This window comes from Accipiter gentilis, chromosome 1, assembly GCF_929443795.1.
Source record: "Accipiter gentilis chromosome 1, bAccGen1.1, whole genome shotgun sequence".
NCBI lineage: Eukaryota > Metazoa > Chordata > Aves > Accipitriformes > Accipitridae > Astur > Astur gentilis.
Genome location: NC_064880.1, coordinates 37,593,663 through 37,611,160, shown reverse-complemented (window position 1 = coordinate 37,611,160; position 17,498 = coordinate 37,593,663). Strand labels below are relative to the sequence as shown.

General features: G+C 67.0%; 3 protein-coding genes across 6 annotated transcripts; 1 reads left to right on the top strand and 2 right to left on the bottom strand.

The window, feature by feature from the left end:
* Window positions 1–310: 310 nt before the first annotated feature.
* On the bottom strand, window positions 311–4,684 carry AAMP (angio associated migratory cell protein). Its single transcript, XM_049817842.1, has 11 exons — window positions 4,558–4,684; window positions 4,090–4,242; window positions 3,555–3,674; window positions 3,259–3,398; window positions 2,999–3,143; window positions 2,758–2,841; window positions 2,382–2,497; window positions 1,881–1,984; window positions 1,313–1,403; window positions 856–1,010; window positions 311–589 (listed from the first exon to the last, which is right to left on the bottom strand). The coding sequence occupies exons 1-11, from the start codon at window positions 4,643–4,645 to the stop codon at window positions 514–516; spliced, it is 1,272 nt and encodes a 423-aa protein (XP_049673799.1). The 5' UTR covers window positions 4,646–4,684; the 3' UTR covers window positions 311–513.
* A 208-nt stretch (window positions 4,685–4,892) lies between these two features.
* Window positions 4,893–17,336, top strand: PNKD (PNKD metallo-beta-lactamase domain containing). Of its 4 annotated transcripts, XM_049818239.1 has the most exons (10): window positions 4,893–4,963; window positions 5,399–5,612; window positions 14,445–14,560; window positions 14,784–14,896; window positions 15,160–15,218; window positions 15,356–15,448; window positions 15,708–15,871; window positions 15,989–16,075; window positions 16,183–16,298; window positions 16,504–17,336. In XM_049818239.1, exons 1-10 carry the CDS (start codon window positions 4,900–4,902, stop codon window positions 16,675–16,677), a joined length of 1,200 nt encoding a protein of 399 aa, XP_049674196.1. In that variant the 5' UTR covers window positions 4,893–4,899; the 3' UTR covers window positions 16,678–17,336. The 4 variants fall into 4 exon arrangements, with proteins under 4 accessions (XP_049674196.1, XP_049674112.1, XP_049673942.1 ...); XM_049818155.1 differs by lacking the exons at window positions 4,893–4,963; window positions 5,399–5,612 and adding an exon at window positions 12,709–12,802; XM_049817985.1 differs by lacking the exons at window positions 4,893–4,963; window positions 5,399–5,612 and adding an exon at window positions 13,072–13,185.
* TMBIM1 (transmembrane BAX inhibitor motif containing 1) lies at window positions 6,385–12,581 on the bottom strand. The gene is made up of 12 exons (XM_049818366.1): window positions 12,500–12,581; window positions 9,132–9,394; window positions 8,946–9,028; window positions 8,790–8,854; window positions 8,603–8,656; window positions 8,403–8,453; window positions 8,190–8,229; window positions 7,978–8,015; window positions 7,664–7,751; window positions 7,457–7,552; window positions 7,139–7,192; window positions 6,385–7,041 (listed from the first exon to the last, which is right to left on the bottom strand). The coding sequence occupies exons 2-12, from the start codon at window positions 9,364–9,366 to the stop codon at window positions 6,898–6,900; spliced, it is 948 nt and encodes a 315-aa protein (XP_049674323.1). The 5' UTR covers window positions 9,367–9,394; window positions 12,500–12,581; the 3' UTR covers window positions 6,385–6,897.
* Window positions 17,337–17,498: the final 162 nt, after the last annotated feature.

The following is a 17,498-nucleotide window of genomic DNA, read 5'->3' as shown; positions in this document are numbered from 1 at the left end:
CTGAAGTGGGGGCTGTGCCCAGGTCTAGGAGTGAGTAGCCTGTTGCATTCAGGAACTCCTAGGCTGCACATAGCAGGATTCTACCTTCAGCTAGCAAACTGCACCTTTCCCCCTTACCTCCTACCCTGACCCCCTCATTTCTACCTAACAGGGAAAGCTAGGATGGGGGTCTCTGCCTCCACCCAGCCCAGCATAAAACCATCTGCCATTGCTCCTCAGGCCATGGTTGGATGCTGGGGAGATCCCTGAGGAGGCAGGGAGCACAGCTCCCCAGGTCCTCTTCCCCCCCCAACAAGCAGAGTGGGTGGCATCCAGTTAAGTGAAATAATTTATATAATTAAAAGACATTTTCATACAAAACCCCAGGCTTGGCCCCCAGAGGGTGAGGGCAAAGCAGGGCAGGCTGGAAAATTACAAAGCACGCACTGGAGAAGGGTGGTGAAACCCATCTCCCTCATCCCTCTGTACACGAGCCACCTGGCAGAGCCAGGACACCATCCCTTAGCACAGTTCCTAGCGGTCAGGGCGCTGGACACAGAACACTTTGGCTTGGTGGTCGCCAGAGGTCGTCACCACAATGGAGGCATCCCTGGGAGGAGACAGGGCTCAGAAACAAGGCTGGGGGCTTTGGACATCCCTCACCAAACCCCCTGACCCAGCTCTGATATGCCCCACTCTCCCTTGAGACCCTCGAGTCTCAGCACAGACCTGGGTCTGTCCCCTCCCTTGGGACCAGACCCCAGGGATGCCCAAAAGAGAGCAACAGCTCGTGATTTGAGTTCCTGAGGCTGGAGGCCCCTGCCAGCCCTGGTCCCTCCACCCAGCAGGGAAGGGGTCTAGGGATTCCCTGCTCACTTGTTGACAGCGAAGTCGAGGATTTCGGCTGAGTGCCCTCGGTACTCGCTGATCATCTTCCCCGAGCGGGCGTCCCATAGCCGCACAGCCCCGTCCAGGCTGCAGGTGTATACCACGGCTGAGCTCTCCTCCCACAGCAACTGCACGATCCCTGACTGGGGCAGGGGGAGGCCACAAGGTGAGTACTGGGGACACCCAGCAAGTCTCGGCTCCCCCCCGCATGCCACCCCCCTAGCATTGTCTGCCATCCCCACAGATAGGAGAGCCAGACCCCAGGACCAAGCTATGAGGCACATCCTCTGTGCAGGGACTGCGGCTGCCTTTGGGGAAGCCCAAGAGGCTAAGAGAGAAGCACAAATTGGGAACTGGCCCCAGGAAAGCCCCTGGGCTCCAAGGGAGGTCTCGGATGGGCCCAGAGACACCCCCCAGGCCTGGAGAGAGGGGAGTAGGGCAGTACCTCATGTTGGCACTTATGCCTCAAGCTTTGTGTCGAGAGGTCATAGATAGCCAGCGTGCCGTCCAGGTAGCCCACAGCAGCCAGTGGCATCCTGCAGAGAGGGGAACAGGTGTTACTCAGGGCTGGAAGTGCATGAAGGATCAAGGCTGAAGGCAAAGCGCATTGAGAAAATGAGGGACAACCCAATGACTGGAGCCATTAAACACCTCAGTTCAGGAAACCAACAGGACAGTGAGAGTCAGCAAGGGGCCCAAGGTTCACACAGGAGAAGACAATTTCGTGGTAGCAAAGAGCCCCAGCAGGCCTGTCTGGAGGGTATCCCAACCCAACAGTGGTCCATCAGGCTAGCCCAGAAACCCAGCAGGTTGAGGGGAAGGGTCTGAGTGTGACTTCCCTGTCACACAGAAGTAACCCAGAATACCCACAGCCAACTGCGGAGGATGAGGTGAGAGCAGAGCGAGCACAAGGGATGGAAACAGGTCTGTTAGTAACAAACGTCCCCCCCACCTTGTAAGGTCTGGCACTGAAGAGGGACTGTCACCCCCAGGCCACGTGTCCCCACACTCACACATTACAGAAGCCCAGTGACTCCACCGAGTTGGACTCGGCCTCCTCACCCTCGCCGGTGGGGGCCCTGGGGGCCATGCTCTCCATCTTGAACACGCACACCACCTGGGGGGAGGGAGGCCAACTAGTGCCAGAGGGGAAGGGAAGGGGACCCCCAGTCGTACCGAGGTCCCCTTCCTTACCCGGGATCGAGCCTTACACCCCCTGGACACCAAGGCCCGGCCCCAAAACCTCAGCTCCTCGGAGCAAACAAGGCAGGGAACTTCCTTCTATGAGCCCAGCGGGACCCCCCCCAGTCGCGGGTCCGACCCATAGCTGGGAGGAAGCCGTTGTGTTGGCCAAGGGCGCCTCCCGCTGGCTGCCGGTGGCCACCACAGGCTGCTCGGGGCCAGCGGAGCCCGAACCACCCGGGCACACCGGCCTGGCCCAGGACAGGGGCTTGGAAGGCCGTTACCCCCGTCCCCCGGGGCTCCTGGCTCTGCCCCAGCCAGCACGGACCCACCTTGCCCGTGGAGGAGTTGATGAGCTTGGCGTGACAGTCCACAGAGCCTGTCATGATCAAACTGCCGTCCTGGTTGCTGGCCACACACGTCAAGGGGTCCTGGTGGCCATCCTGGCCTGGGGGGCAGGCAGGAGAGGCATGAGCTCCACACGTCCTCCCCACAGAGACCTGGTGAGCCTCAAAACCCACCCTCCTGCAGCCACCACCTTGCCCAGCTCTGCCAGCATCCCGATGGCAAGGAGGAGCCACCTGTGGGGGCATGGAAATCCAGTGCCAGGCTCCAATGCCACCTCTCCACCCAGGGAGAGATCAGAGCCTACTGGAAGGGGCTGTTCCCCAATTAGGGAGCATCCCAGGTGATTAACCTCTTCCCTACCTTTCAGGACATGCAGTGAGGTTCCCTGCTTCAGGTCCCAGATGCGCATGGTGCCGTCCTCATATCCAACCACCGCTCGCTTCCCTGAGTGAGACAGAGCCAGCGGATAGAGCCAGTGCTCCCTTCATCCCTCCATGTCCCACTCAGCACAGACTGGCAGAAGCAGGACGGCAGATGGTGGCGGTGGCATCTGTCACAGAGCTGATGACATTCCCCACCCCAGACAGCTCCCGTGCCTCACCATCAGGCAGGATCCTGCCACATGTGGCCGGGCACGCTGGGCCCTGGAAAGTTTTGCAGTCTCCGCTGGGGATCTTCCACATCCAGGAGTTGCCATCAGCTGTGCCCGCCAGAAGGACGTGGGCTTGAGGGTGCCACTCCATCCACTGGGCAGAGAGAGGGACAGGCAGTGTCACAGGAGTGGTGTCCTCCCTGCCACCCAGCTGAGTCCCAGCTGCCGGCCCACAAACTTCCCATGGCACCAGGGGTCCTGCCGCTCACCTCCAAGTCCCCCACCTCAAAGGACCACACTTCTTCCTTGGTGTCCACCCGCCACACTTTGATAAGCCCAGACATGTCACCCGTGGCCACGAACACGGAGTCGTGACTGAAGCCAGCACAGGTGACCGAGTCCTTGTGTCCTAAAGTTATCAGGGGACAGAGACTGCTCAGGCCAAACTATGGAGGACGGTCAGGAGCCCAGCTCCAGCAGAGCATCGGCTGGGGAAGAGCGTGTCTGGAGAGATGTGGCTGGAAGGGGACACGGCCACTCACTCGTACAGCCTCGATCACCTCACCTGAGCATTCAAACAGGAGCTCTCCATCGCTCACGCGCCACACAAAGGCCTTGTCGTCCTCCCCACCCGTCACTGCCAGTGTGTTGGTTTTGGGGTCGAGGCTCACGCAGAAAACAGAAGCTTCACAGAAGAGTAAAGAGAGGCTACGTAGCTTGGACACCGCTCATGCCCCACCTGACGTTCCCTGGGGATCCAAACCCCACGCAGCCCTAGGTCTGGGTGGGATGTCAGCTAGCTGAACTCCCAACTCAAACTAGTGGGAATCAACTCTTCCCACAAAGGAGGAGCAGCGCAGGCTGGTGCTGAGCTCAGGGCAAGCTGCCGCAGTAGGAGGCTCAAAGGGCTTCTCTACCAGAGTGTAAGGTAGAAATGATCACAGCCCTAGGCAGCCCTGAGTCGTGATGGCTGTCCCTGGAATGGCCGGGAGACCACAGCCTGGCAAGGACCTGATGCACCCCCTTACTCTGGGGAAAGCCAGGGTGGGAGCAGGTCCCGAGGGTGACCCCAGGGGCCTCTGCCCGTGCCCACCACTCACCCGAGTGGAGGGAGAACGTGACCTCGCTGTCGTCCTGCACCTCCATGCCGTCCTCCACCCCCTCGTCGTCCTCTGTCTCCCAAGCCTCGGCGTCGGGCTCTTCTGCCCCCTCGTCGTCAAAGTCCACGTCCTCCATCTCGTCGGCCAGGTCATCTGCGGAGGACGAAAGTCAGGACGCGACTCGCGGCCTGCGGGCACGGGGGGAACCGGCGGGTCCCTGGGGGGCGGGGCAGCCCGGGGAACGCGCCATCCCGATGCCGCCGCGGCCAGGACACCCAGAGCAGCGGAGCCGCAAAGGAGCGGAGCGCGACGCGGGGAAAGGCCGCAGGCCCGGGGCGGCGGGGGGGGAACGGGCCGGGACCCGCGGCCGGGCCCAGCACTGGGGCGGGGCCGGAGCGGGCCCGGTGCCCCGGTGGGAGGCCGGAGACCCCGCAGGCCCCCGCACCCGGCAGGGGCGCCCCGTCTCACCCGGCCCGGGCGGGCCCAGCTCCACCACCTCGATGATCTCCTCGTCGCCGTGGAAGCCCAGTGCCCCCGGGCCCTCGGCGGGCTCCATGCCGGCCTGCCCGCGCGCCCCACCCCGCCGCCGCCGCTTCCGCCGCTCGCCCCGCCCTGGCCAATCCACGCCCGCCGCCCTCCCGCCTCAGCCAATCCCGACCCGCGTCCCCACCCGGACCACGCCCCTTCCGCCAGCAAGGTAGGCCCACCCCCGCGCTGCGCGGCCCACTCTGGGAGTTGTAGTTTCTCTCCCGCCGCCCGGCCAGCGTCGCACCCCCGGCAGCCCCCGCGCGGCGGACTGCAGCTCCCGGCATGCAGCGGGGCTGCCGCGCACCCACACGGCCCACCATGGCGGCGGCGCTCAGCGGACTGCGGGGTAACGGCAGGCGGGCTGAGGGGGCGGCCCCTGGGCGGGGGGGGGGAGGGGCGGTCCAGGAGCGTCCCGCCACCACCCTCACCGCACGACCCCGCGGCCCCCGACACGCACCCCCCAACCCTCTCCCAAATACGCCCCCAGGCCCGGCCCTCGGCCCCTCCCGGCTGAGGAGAGGTCTTAGAGCCCCGCCCCTAGCGCGATTGGCCACGCCTCCATCAGTCGTGGCCACGCCCCATCAGTCGTGGCCACGCCCCGCTTGGCTCAGGCCCCGCCCTCGAGCCCCCTCTGCCGCCGGGACAGGGGCAGGGGCAGGGGTAAGGGCAAGGGTAAAGGTAAGGGCAAGGGCAAGGGCAAGGGCAGGGCAGGAGCCTCAGGCAGCTCGGGCTGGGTCCCCCCCCCCGCCACTGCCCCTCCCTAACACCTCTCTCCCTGCAGGGCTGCTGGCAGCAGCAGGGCCAGCAGCAGGTCCTGCCAGGCCCTGGGCCCGGCCGGCCCCCCCGGGCACACGGCTCCTCGGGCAGAGCTGCCGTCAGCCAGCGGGGCCACGGGCCGGCCCGGAGCCTGGCAGCGGGGGGCTCCCCGAGGGAGTGGAGTACATCCCCACGCGCAAGAAGGGCAAGAACCCGATGAAGCCGGTGGGGGTGGCCTGGTGAGTGGCCGGGGCGGCGGGAAAGGCTCGGCACCCGCAGGTTCCGCTGCTCCGTGGGGCCTGGCATGGGACGGAGGGTCCCAGGGGTGTGTCCGTGCTGCCCCAGGGTGGCAAGGGGCCCTTGGCTCCCCGCCAGCTCTCTCCATCTCCTGCCCACCGGCTGTTCTGCAGGGCCATTGGATTGCCCTCCGGCATCATCCTCTTCCTCCTGGCGAAGCGGGAAGTTGATAAAAACCGTCTGGAGCAGCTCAAAATCCGCCGAAAGATGATGGAAGCCAACCAGGGCGAGTACGAGTCGGAACGATACACGAGGGTGGCCAGGGGGGCATAGCCATGCTGCTCCCCACCCCCAGCCTGGCACCGCAGCACCTGGAAGGGACTGGCTGAGGGGACGCCAGCCCCGTGGGACACATGGCACTGACGCCTGCTCTCCCTGTCCAGCCTGTGGGGTGGTCATGGGGCTGGATGGGGACAAATAAACCTCACCCCTGGTGAGTGGAACAGCTCGCTGCCACCGCAGTCTCTCCCTCAGTGCTCAGCCCCAGGCTCTGCCTGCCCCTGCGGGGGGGTGGGGGGAAGCTGTTTTGCAGCCGAGCTTCTGCCCACGGGGGTGGAGAGGTACAGGCAGGTGAGGGAGGCCCAGCCTGGAGCTGCTCAACCTTGGTTTTTCTGCCCCAAAGCAGCGTTTGTGCTGCCCCAGACCACAGCCCCCGCTGAGGCCGCCCACAGATTTTTCAGGGGAGTAGCCACACCAGTAAGACTGGGGACTGTCTGGAAAATTGAAGTGTTTTATTTAGCAAGTACAACTTTGCCCACATCCGTGGCTGCTGGGCCTCTGCAACGTGAGCTCTGCCACGAGTCCTGCCACAGGGGTCCCAGCTGCCCCCACCGGGCACCACTGCAGCTTGGGGAGGGGGGCACGGCTGGAGCCGCGTTTAAGGCACCACGTGAATAACACCAACTGGACTCTGCCAAAAAAATCCCAACGCGATCCCAGCAGCTGCTGCCAGCTCCCCGGGCCCAGGCAGGACTGTGGCGCTCCACTGCCCACCCAGCACCACAGGCACGGCCTCGGCAAGCGGTGCCAAGGCTGGGCACTGCCTAAACACTGGCAGCTGGTCCTCCCCACCACCCTTGGGGGCAGTGATCAAGGGAAGCCCTTTCCTTAGCAGCCTATGGGTAGGGATGCTGAAGCGTTAGGAGTCACGGTAAGCAGCTGTATCCTGTACAGAGGCCAGAGGAGGAGGTGAGGGGCAGCGGCGGGGGGACAGGAGGGGTCCCAGGGCTAATCCCGGCCCACGATCTGCAGGATGAAGGTGAAGATGTAGACAATGTCGGTGTAGATGGTGAGGGCGCCGTAGACATACTCCTCGGGGCTCAGTGTGTTCTTCCTGTTCCCCAGCACAAGTTGGGTGTCATAGGCAAGGAACTGGTGGGGCAGAGGGTGTCAGGCAGGGACTGACGCAGAGTTCCCCCCTCCTCGGTCCCTGCGTGACACCCTCTGGCCACCCCAGCCATCAACTCACCAGGGTGAAGGCGATGGCGCCGATGGCCGCGTACAGCATATGGAGCCAGGGGACCTGCGCAGGGAAGGGGACAAGGGCAGGGTGAGCCAGGATGCTGGCAGGCAGCAGGCAAGGCAGGGCAGGTCCTGCCCGCACCTGGCTCCTGAGGAGATGATGCCGCTGATGCTGACGCACCCTCTCCCTGGGGGCAAGCTGCCTCTGCCATGGCCCGCACCACACCCTGCTTCCTGGCAAAGGGGGACCACCCAAACCCCCCTACCCGTACCAGCCCTGGGGACACCCACACCCCACAGCCCCACTGTCATCCCCCCCACTCACATATTTGAAGGAAAGTACGATAGCAGTGACAATCCCGGTCACCATGACCACGATGCCCAGCACGCAGAAGAGCCCCGGACACGACGTAAAATCAACCTGCCAGTGGGGAAACTCATGTGTCACGGGAGAGCTTGGGGTGTCCCCACCACCCAGCTCCCTGCGCCTGACTCCCCCCCAGGGCAGGGCAGGTCACATCCCCCTCCTTGCCTTGGTCTGGAAGCAGAAGATGGTGACAATGATGGCCACGATGGCGGTGATGAGCATGGCGATCAGGACAGCATTGGTCCGATACGTGCTGCAGATGGAGGGGACGCCAGAGTCACCCCATGCTTCGGCATCCCCCTGGCTAGGGGGTGTTGGTGACCCCCCACAGCCCCGATCCCAGGCAGGGACCCCACTGTCCCTGAGCCCAGGGGACCGGGGAGTTCCCTGGCTCCCAGCAGCCTCTCATTTGAGCCGGCTGCACGGCAGGGGACAGGGGGAAGCCCAGCTCCTGTCACCGTAGGGTCCCTGGGGCGTACCTGGCGATTGTCCCTGTCATCAGCCCCATGGCCAGTGTCTGTGGGAGAGGAGAAAGGGGGGCTCAGCAGGGCAAGCGGCACCATGGGGGGCAGCAGTTCCTGGCTGCCCCCCGCCTGCCCACACCTCCCCCCTATCCCTCCCAGCCCGCCTGGGGAGCTGGTGTGCCATGGGGGCACCACTAGGCCCCCCCCGCCAGCCCCAGCCCACTCACGAAGATGGTCAGCAGGATGATGTTCCAGGGGAAGCGTCTCCTGGGGACGAAACGGGGCGAGACGTGAGCTGGTGACAGCGGCCATGTCATGTCCCCCTGGTCCCCACCCCCTGGGGGCAGCCCCAAGCAGGGACCCCCCTCCTGATGACCTGGAGGACCCCCGCCCATATCCACACACCCCCACCCCGGGGGTCCTAGCCACCAGTGACTCACCGGGGACCCTGGCAGCAGGCCAGCACCAGGTAGGTCACCAGGAACACGGCGCTGCAGAGAGAGACAGTGGGTGTCAGCCCCGAGACCCCCCCCCACCAGGACACCCTTCCCCCCTCCGGGCTGGAAGGCTGCAATTGTGGGGTGCCAGCTGCCGGAGGGCACCCCGGGGGGGGGCACAAGCCAGCAGACCCCGTACTCACTACGAGGCGTAGTAGATGGCGACGTTCCTCTGGACGAAGGAGCGGACAGGGGAGCTGTGGGGCGGGAGGGACGAGCGTGAGGGAGGGGGTACAGCAACTAATGTCCCCTCAGGATCCCCCCCAGGGGACACGAGGGCAGGCTCCCCCCCTTGTTTGGGGCAAGGCTAAGGAGGGACCCCCCACTCACACAAAGGTGAACACGGCAATGATCCCCACCGTCACCAGTAGCTGCAGAGAGATGATGGCATAGACCTGCGAGAGACAAGGGGGATCAGCACACAGCCCCCCACCCTGACAGGTGCTCCCCCACCCTGACGGGTGCCCCCAGACCCCCGGGACTTGCCTTGCGGATGAAGGTGTGCCGAACTTTCCTGTCATCCCAGTCAGCCGATTGGAGGGGGGAGCCGTCCCCAATGCCATCATCACCTGCGGTGGGGGACACCCCTCAGCACCAGGGTGGGCTGTGCAGCCCCCCATAGCACCCCTGTTCTAGTGCCCCCCCAAAAAACCCCAAGGTGCCCCCACTTACCGAACCGAATAGGCATGGTGGGCATGGTCATCCCCGGCTGGGGGTACCCCCCTGCTGCCGGGTACCCCCCTGCTGCTGGGTACCCCCCTGGCTGCACATACCCCCCTGCTGCAGGGTATCCCCCGGGCTGCGGGTACCCCCCGGCATAGTGGGGGGGCTGGGGGTACCCTCCCGGGGGTGGGGGATAGAGGGGGTTCTTGTCATCGTAGGGGGGGGGTGCAGTGGGCTGTGCCATGCCAGCTCCCTGCGTCTCCCACGACCACCTGGAGGGGAGAGAAGATGGGGGGGTGTCAGCGTAGGTCCCCCTCCCTGGGCAGAACGTGTCCCCGGTGAGTGGAGCCGCAGGTGCGGGGACGCAGGGGACAGTGGAGCCGCAAAACCTCCCCTCCCACTTTAATAGCGGCTTCTAATTAATAAGAACGAGCTGGCCTCAATGTCAGCGGGTCAATGAGAGGTGAGAGATGTCCCCGCTGTCCTTTGGCCGGGGCCACCTGCATTCCTGTGCCCTGAGTCCCCGGCACCTGCGTCAGTGGCCAGCCACGGGCAGGGCATGGCCACGCGTTGACTCAAGCCGCAGCGGGGACGTGACTTCTCCAGCCTCTGGAGCCCACCCTGCCATCGCCAGGGGGCAGGGAGCCCCCCCCCGCTCCCCGCACCCTGGCTGGACTCCAGCTCCTGGTGGCACCACCCCGGTGACAAAGGACATCACCCTGCCCGCTGCCTGGGATGGAAACACGGGGCCTGATCCTGATCACACCCATGCCCCCTCCCTCCATTTTGGGAGTGCACCCCACCCAGCAACCCAGTGGGTCACGCAGGGGCTCCAGAACTCCTGACTCCCCCCAGGGAGTTATAGGGACAAGAGCCACCTGCGTCACCTCGGAGGGAGGTGGACGCGTCCCCCCGGGGAGGGGAGCCAGGACCCCCCCGGGGCTGAGCTCCCCTCCCCGGCCATGCCGGGCCCCCTCGCAGAGCCCCCGGCAGTCGCGAGCAGCCAGCCCGGGCCCAGGGCCAGCTGCTGGGCTTGGCCCCAGAAGGAGGAGGAGGAGGAGAAGGAGGAGGAGGAAGGCAGGATCTCCAAGGCCAGGAAAACAAAGGCGCTGCCAGGAGCCAGTGCCAGGCCTTTACCCGCCTGCTACCCCCTGGGGCTGGCACCGGGGGACACTCACCCAGAGCCCCAGGCAGGTGCCAGGACCCCCCACGTTCCCCCCTGCCTGCAGTGGGGATGCGATCCTGGGACCGATCGCGGGAGGGGACCAGGATCTGCCCCCAACAGGGAACCGGACTGGGAGGGGACGGGTGCTTCCTCCAGCATGACGCCAGCGCTTCCCGCAGCCGGGCTGGGCAGGCAGCGGTGCCGGGGTGCACACCCGGGCCAGCCATGCCAGGCCAGGGGGAGCAGCTCAGCGTCCGTCCCTCCATCCCTCCCGCCGTCCGGCTGTCCCAGCCACGGCCGCGCCGGACTTTGCCATTGCGATGACGGCGGTGCCAAAAATAACCGGCGTGGCGCTGACCACCTGGCCAGGAAGTTTCACTTTTGCTGCTCAGTGGTTTCCCAAAAAGCACCCGGTGCCCCCTGGCACTGCCTCGTCTGTGGGGCCAGGGAAGGGCCCGAAATAGGAGCCTGACCCCCAGAAAATCCCTGTGACTGGCACCCAGTTAGGGGGGTACTGGAGTTCCCAGGAGGGAACCCAGGCATGTGGGGAAAGCAGCGTGTACTGAGCAGGCACATGGTCACTGGGGGGTCCCACCCTGTACCCATGGCTGGCACCCCCTGGCAGGGGTCTGGCTGCCCCAGCCCCTCCTGTCGCCACCCCAGTGGGGTGGCCTCAGGGATGGGGCAGGAACCAGCCTGACGGGTCTCTGCGGCCACCGCACCCAGGGAGGCAGGCGGCACCCGGCACCCTCCCCGGGCCACGGCACAGCAGGGCCCCAAAACTAGAGGTCACCAGCCACAGGGCCACCAGGGCCAGCTCGGTGGCCCCAGCGTGATGCGCCATCCCTGGGGACAGGGCGCTGCTCTGCACTGGCACTGTGGCTCAGCACAGATAAGGCGCATGTGGCAGGGACCTGGAGCGCAGGCGGCTATCACCCCCGGCACAGCCACGCGGGTGGCACCAGGCAGAGTCCCTGCCGGTGACCCCCGTGTTCCTGCCCGGCTCAGGCCCCTGCGGCCCCAAGAGCCACCTTGGTGGGGGGAACCAGGGTTTGGGGGGAAGTCCAGGACTCCCCACCTTCCTCATGGCTCCCTACAGTGAGGCTGCTTGGGAAAGCATCTGACTTCCCAGAAGAGCCTGGCAGCTCCCACCGGCATGGCACAGCTTGGTACGGCACAGCACGGCTTGGTACAGCATGGCATGGCTTGGTACAGCACGGCACGGCCTGGTACAGCACGGCTCCGCCATACAGCACAGCATGGCTCAGCACGGCACAACCCAACACGTCACAACACAACTTGGCCTGGCTCAGCCCAGTCCAGCCCAGCTCGGCAGGGCTCACGCCGGGGGGGTCAGCGCGGCCCACCCAGGCCATGTTCCCCTGCTGCCTGCCCCCAGGCCGCTCACACAGGACACGAGTTTGCAAGACCTCAGCATCGCTGCCGCCTCTCTGCCCCCACCCCGAGCACCCACCCGGGGGGCAGGGGCATGTGACACAGGTGCCCCCCTGTGTCCAAGCCCAGGCACCCCAACACCACCCAAAGCCGGTCCCCACGCACCCCCCACGGTGCCACCCCACACCCTGCCGGGCACACACCCGTGCCCTTACCTCCTGAGGCACCCCACGGGGTCCGTGGGGACACCCGCACAGCACAAAGGATGGTGCCCCCCTCCAAACCACCCCACGCCGCGCCCTGATTTCCCACCACGCGATCCCGCGGAGCCCAGAAAACGGCACCAGCCCTACAGCGAGGTCCCACCCGTGGGGGTCCTGTTCCCCCGCGTCCCTGCCCGCGGAGCCCTGCTCTGCCCCCGCTCCCCCCGCCACGCCAGACTTCGACCCGAAGTGCCCCCACCCGCTCCGGGGACGGGGGTTGCGGGGGGGGGTCGCAGCGCGTCCCCGCTGTTCAGGGACCGGCCTCCCACCCCCGCCCGGTCCCCGCCGCCCTCCGGGACACTCGCTCCAGCGCTGGGACACCCCCCCGCCGCCGGCCGCGGCACCGGAGGAAGCCGGAACAGGGGGGTGGGGGGGAGGCGAGAGCGGGCAGAACCGGGCGGAGGGGGGGAGTCGGGGGGAACGGGGGGGCCTCCGGGCGGGGTGGGGGGGGTGTCTCCGTGCCCCAGCCTGGTCAACGGCCCCAGGCGGGAACCGGGAGCGGCGGGCGGGGGGTGCGGAACGGAACGGAACGGAGCGGAGCCGGGCCGCCCTACCTGCTGCGCGCTGCTCCGCCGGGCTGCGGCCGCGACGAGCCGGGACGGGGCGGCCCGGGAGTGCGGGGGGGTGGGGGGGGGAGGCACCGCCCGCCCGCCCGCCGCGCCCCCCCGCGGCGGCTCCGCGCCGCTGCGTCCCGGGGGAGCCGGGGGAGCCGGCCGGGGTGCGCTCCCCCTCCTGCTGCTCCCCCGGGACCCCCGCCCGCTCAACGGGGCCCCAGCCGCACCCAAGCCCCCCCGCCGGGACCTCCTGCCTGCCTGCTCTGACGTCACTTAGGGACCCCCTTCACGCAGTGACGTCAGGTGGGGGGGACACCCTTTGCGACGATGGCGGGAAGGGGGGGGAATCCCCTCCTCTCCGCCGGTGACGCGGTCGGTGTCCCCCCCCGCTCCCCGGTTCCCGCGGCAGTGACGCGGCGTGACCAGCAGGGGGCGCGCAGGCGGGAGGGGCGTGGCCGGGGCGGCGGCGTGACGCGCGTGAGGGGGGGGCGTGGCCGGGGCGGCATGGCTGCGGGGCGCGGGGGGCGGTGCCCGGGGCATGGCGGGGTCGCGCTGCGGGCGGCGGCGGCCGGTGCCCGCGGGCTGGGGGCCGCCTGCCTGCGCCGCTGCCTGCCCCTCTGCCGCCTCGCCCGCCGCGCCGCCGCCGCCCTCATGGCCCTCGCCGGCCCGCTGCTGTTCCGCGTGGGGTGAGTGTCCGCCGCTCCGGTATCCCTCGCCGGGAGGGAGCCGCCGCCGCCCGCCTTTGTTCTGCCTCCGGGAGGAAGGGCCCGTCCTCCTCGGCTTGAGCGGAGTCCCCCGGGGAGGGACCGGGGCCGGCCCGGTGTGTGCTCCGGCCCCGCTGGCACGGAGAGGCCGGGCTGGGGCTGCGGGTGGGCAGCCCTCCGCGGGTGCTCAGCCTGCGAGGGCCGGGGGAGCGAGGGCCGGCGGTTTCAGCCCGGCTACCGGAGGGGGGCTTCGCAGGGCCGGGAATCAGTCACCGGTTCCCCCAGCACGGTGACGGTCACCCTCGGATGTGACACTCTCCCCCCCCCTCCGCCCCCCCCCCCCGCCGCGGGGCTCCTTCCCTCGGGTCTAATCACTAACCCACCCCGGTGCCCTGGCCGTGGCCCTGCTGCCCGGTGCTGACAGGAGCCCCCGCTCCCCGGCTTCGGGCTCCCACCCCCCATAGCTGCAGGGGCCCCCCGGTTCCTGCCAGGATCCCTCCCCGGTGTACCAGCTGGTGCCGGCTCGGAGGATGTAACCATCCTGGGGGATGCCCCTGTCCCGGGGATGGGCTTTGCAACCGGGGGCTTTGCACGTCCTTCATGGCACCGGTCCCCCTTCCCAGCCCCGAAACGCTGCTGTATAAATGAGGGAGTGCCCCCCAGCCCCCCACAACCTGCATCTGTTGCGCTCCTCCGTGGCACATGCCGCGGGGTCGTTTCTCGCTTCCCTTTTCCTCTGCCCGTTCTGCTCTCGCTTCCCTCTTCCCCGGGGCCGTGGCACCCAGGGAGGGCCCTCGGAGCGGGGTCAGCCCTGAGCATGGCCCCCCCGGGGTGAGGCGGGGGACAGCCGGCAGCCAGACCGCTGCTGCGGGCAAAACCCTGGGGCTCCAGCCGTTCCCGGTGAGCAGAGCCCTCCTGGACAGACGGCTGGACAGATGAACACCCCCGCAGCGATGCTGCCCACTCCCCACCCCCCCCATCCCCTCGATCCCTGGTTCTTGCTGCCCGGAGCAGCTGGGGGGGACTTGTCTAGGGAACCGATTCTGCCCTCGCTGCAGATCTGGGGCTGGCGGCTGGGGGGGATGACGGGGTATACGCCACCTCCAGCCCCCACATGTGGGAAAGTGACGCTGTATGTGTCCCCCATGGGGGTCCCAGCCCTGGCAGCAGCCCCCTCCCCAAGGTGGGCTCCATGGGGGGGGCTGGGGGTTAACGCCGGGGGGGTGGTCTGCCCTCCCCAGGTACAGCCTGTACGCCCGCACGCGGCTGGGCTATCTCTTCTACCAGCGGCAGGTGAAGAAGGCCCGGGAGCGGTACCCCCACGGCCACTCCGCACCCCAGCCCTGCTGCTTCCCCGGTGAGTCCTGGCGAGCCACCCCCCCACACACACCCCCCGCCGTGGCCCCACCATGTCCCCCAACACTGGCACTTTGGGGTGAGGAGGGATTGCCATCACCAAACTGCCCAAAGCATGTTTCACTGCGAACTTGATGTGGGGAGTTTGGCTTGCCCCTGCCACCTTTCCTGGGCAGGGGGGGGTCGTGCCCTGATGTCTGTATGTCTGTCTGTTGCTCCTCCAGGGATGAAAATCCTGCCCATTCCTGTGCTCTCCAACAACTACAGCTACCTGGTCATCGACACTGGCTCTGGCCAGGCGGCCGTCATTGACCCTTCCGACCCACTGGCCGTGCAGGTGAGACCCCCGCAGCCCCCCTTGACCTGGTGTTTGGGTGTCCCCAGATGAGGGGATGGCATGTCTCTGGCTTTTTGGGGGAGCAGAGGAGCGCAAATCTGCCCCTAATCTGCAGCCCTTAGTGCCCAGGGCAAGGTTGGAGGGTGGCAGGGCTCATCCAGCACATGGGGAGCTGGGGGGGGGGGGGGTTAGGGAGAGGCAGGTACTCGGGATCTGTGTCCCCCCTCAAATCTCTCTGTCATCCGTCCCCGCCCCATTCCTAGGCTGCCATTGAAGAAGAGGGGGTGATGCTGGAGGCCATATTCTGCACCCACAAACACTGGTAAGGGGCAAGAGGGGGCCCTGGGGATGTCAGTGGCTGCCGTGGAGGGTGTCCCAGCTGAGGCAACCCCCAGCCCTACTCCACATGGGGGGATATGGGAGGGACACATTTAGGGGCACTGACCTCCCTGTCTGCAGGGACCACAGCGGAGGGAATGCGGCGCTGCGCCAGCGGCACGGCTCCTGCAAGGTGTACGGCAGCACTCTTGATGCCATCCCAGAGCTCACCAAGTAAGTCCTGCACCCTGCATCGCCCCCAGGACCCCTGTAAATTTGGGGGGGGGGACTTCACCCCCAACCACCACTGTCTGCTCCACCCACCCACCAGTCCGTCCTCTAAGTACCACATTGCCCCCTCGTGAGCAGAGGCCTGGCACCTTCATAACACTAGTGTACCAGCGAAGGGTTGCATGGGGAGGTAGAGTGTTTTGAGGTGCTGGGAGGGGGTGTGGGGGGGTACCCTGATGGTGCACCCCTGTGCCCGGTGCAGCCCGCTTGCGGACAGGGAGAAGGTGAGGGTGGGCTGCCTGACCTTCGAGGCGCTCGCCACGCCTGGCCACACCGTGGGCCATATGGTGTACGTGCTGGACGGGGGGCCCTTCGGTGGTCCCCCCTGCCTCTTCTCTGGGGACCTCCTCTTCCTCGCTGGCTGCGGTGAGTGCACCTGACCCCAGACCTGGGTGGCTTGTGGGGGTTCCCACCCTGGGAAGGGCTTGGGGGGACCCCCCAATCCCACCCGCCTCCATGACAGGCGGTTGCACGGGGGTCCAGGCAGGCTGTTTGAGGGCTCCCCCGAGACCATGCTCGCCTCCCTGGACGTGGCCGTGGGTTTGGGCGAGGACACGCTGCTATGGCCGGGTGAGTGTCCCCAACAGCGGGGCAGAGCCACTGGTGTCTCCCTTAGCCCCCGCTGCCAAGCTGGGGAGCCGGGCAGGAGCGATGCTAAGGGGTACGGGGGTCTGCAGGCCACGAATACGCGCTGGAGTGCCTGACCTTCGCCAGCCTTCTGGAGCTGGACAACCCCGCGCTGGAGCAGAAGCTGCAGTGGGTGACGCAGCAGCGCCAGGAGAAGAGGAGCACGGTGAGGCTGGGGGGGGTGTTCCCCTGCCTGCAGACCCCCCCCCCCAGCCCCTCGCAGAGTTCCCCATCCCTTGGTGGGGATGCTGCACCCCAACACCCTCTTGCATGGCGGGTGCTATAGGGGAAGGGGGTGCTGGAAGGGGGGGATCATGGCTCCCTGCTGGGGGTGCTGCCTCTGGCGGGGGTCTGAGCAGCTGCCCCTGCAGTGCCCCTCCACGCTGGGGGAGGAACAGACCTACAACCCCTTCCTGCGGACCCACCGGCCGGAGCTGCAGGCAGCGCTGGGGCTGCGGCGTGGCGGCGGGGAGCACCCCGACACCTTCCGTGCCCGCGTCCTCAAGGAGGTGCGGAGGCGCAAGGACCTCTACAAAGCCACCTAGATGCCCCCCCTCCTTCCTGGACCCCCCCTTCTTCCATGGGGCCAGATGCTGCTTGGGCACAGGGGGCCCAAGACTGTGGTTTGTATTGCTGTGAATCTCCCTCCTGGGGTGCAAGGTTGGGGGGGGGGGGGAAGAGTGGACCCCCCCCACCATGTAGGCACCCCATAAGTGATCCCTGCCTTTGCTTCCCCAGACTTGGGGGTCACCAGCTCTCACATAGAAGCACCTCGATCCCCTTTCTGGGGGTCTGTAGCCCCCCACCCCACTGCTGGGGCTGTAGGGAGGACACCAAGGGCTTTTCCTAACACACATACCCCCCTGTTTTTCTGGGACCCCCCACTTCCCCCCCACCCCCCAGCACTCAGGGAGCCCCCCTTCTCCTGGCAGCCCCTAGTGCTGTGAATCTCCTTTGGGGGGTGACGACACGGGGCTGGGCTAGAGCCGGCAAGGGGCGGGGGGTACCCAGTACTACCTCCAGACAAGAGGTTCTTCCCCAACACCCCACGCTTGGTGCCGCAGCCCCCCCACCCCACACGTGTGCGCACACACACACACACACTGGGATGGGGCCACTGGGGCACACGTGTGGGAGGGTGCTGCTGCTGCAGAGGGGGCTGGAGTCATGTGTGTGTGTGTGTCCCCAACCCCCTGCAAATAAAAGTCTGGATTGGATTTGCACCAGTTTGGCCCTTTCCCTCCGCGGCCGGTGCGCCCCCCCCCCCCCCCCCCCCCCCCCGCGAAACCCCGCTGCGGGGTCGCTGTCCCTTTAAGAGGCTGGTCTAGGCTGTTGCTACGGCGACCGCTGAGGCGTTATTGGGGGG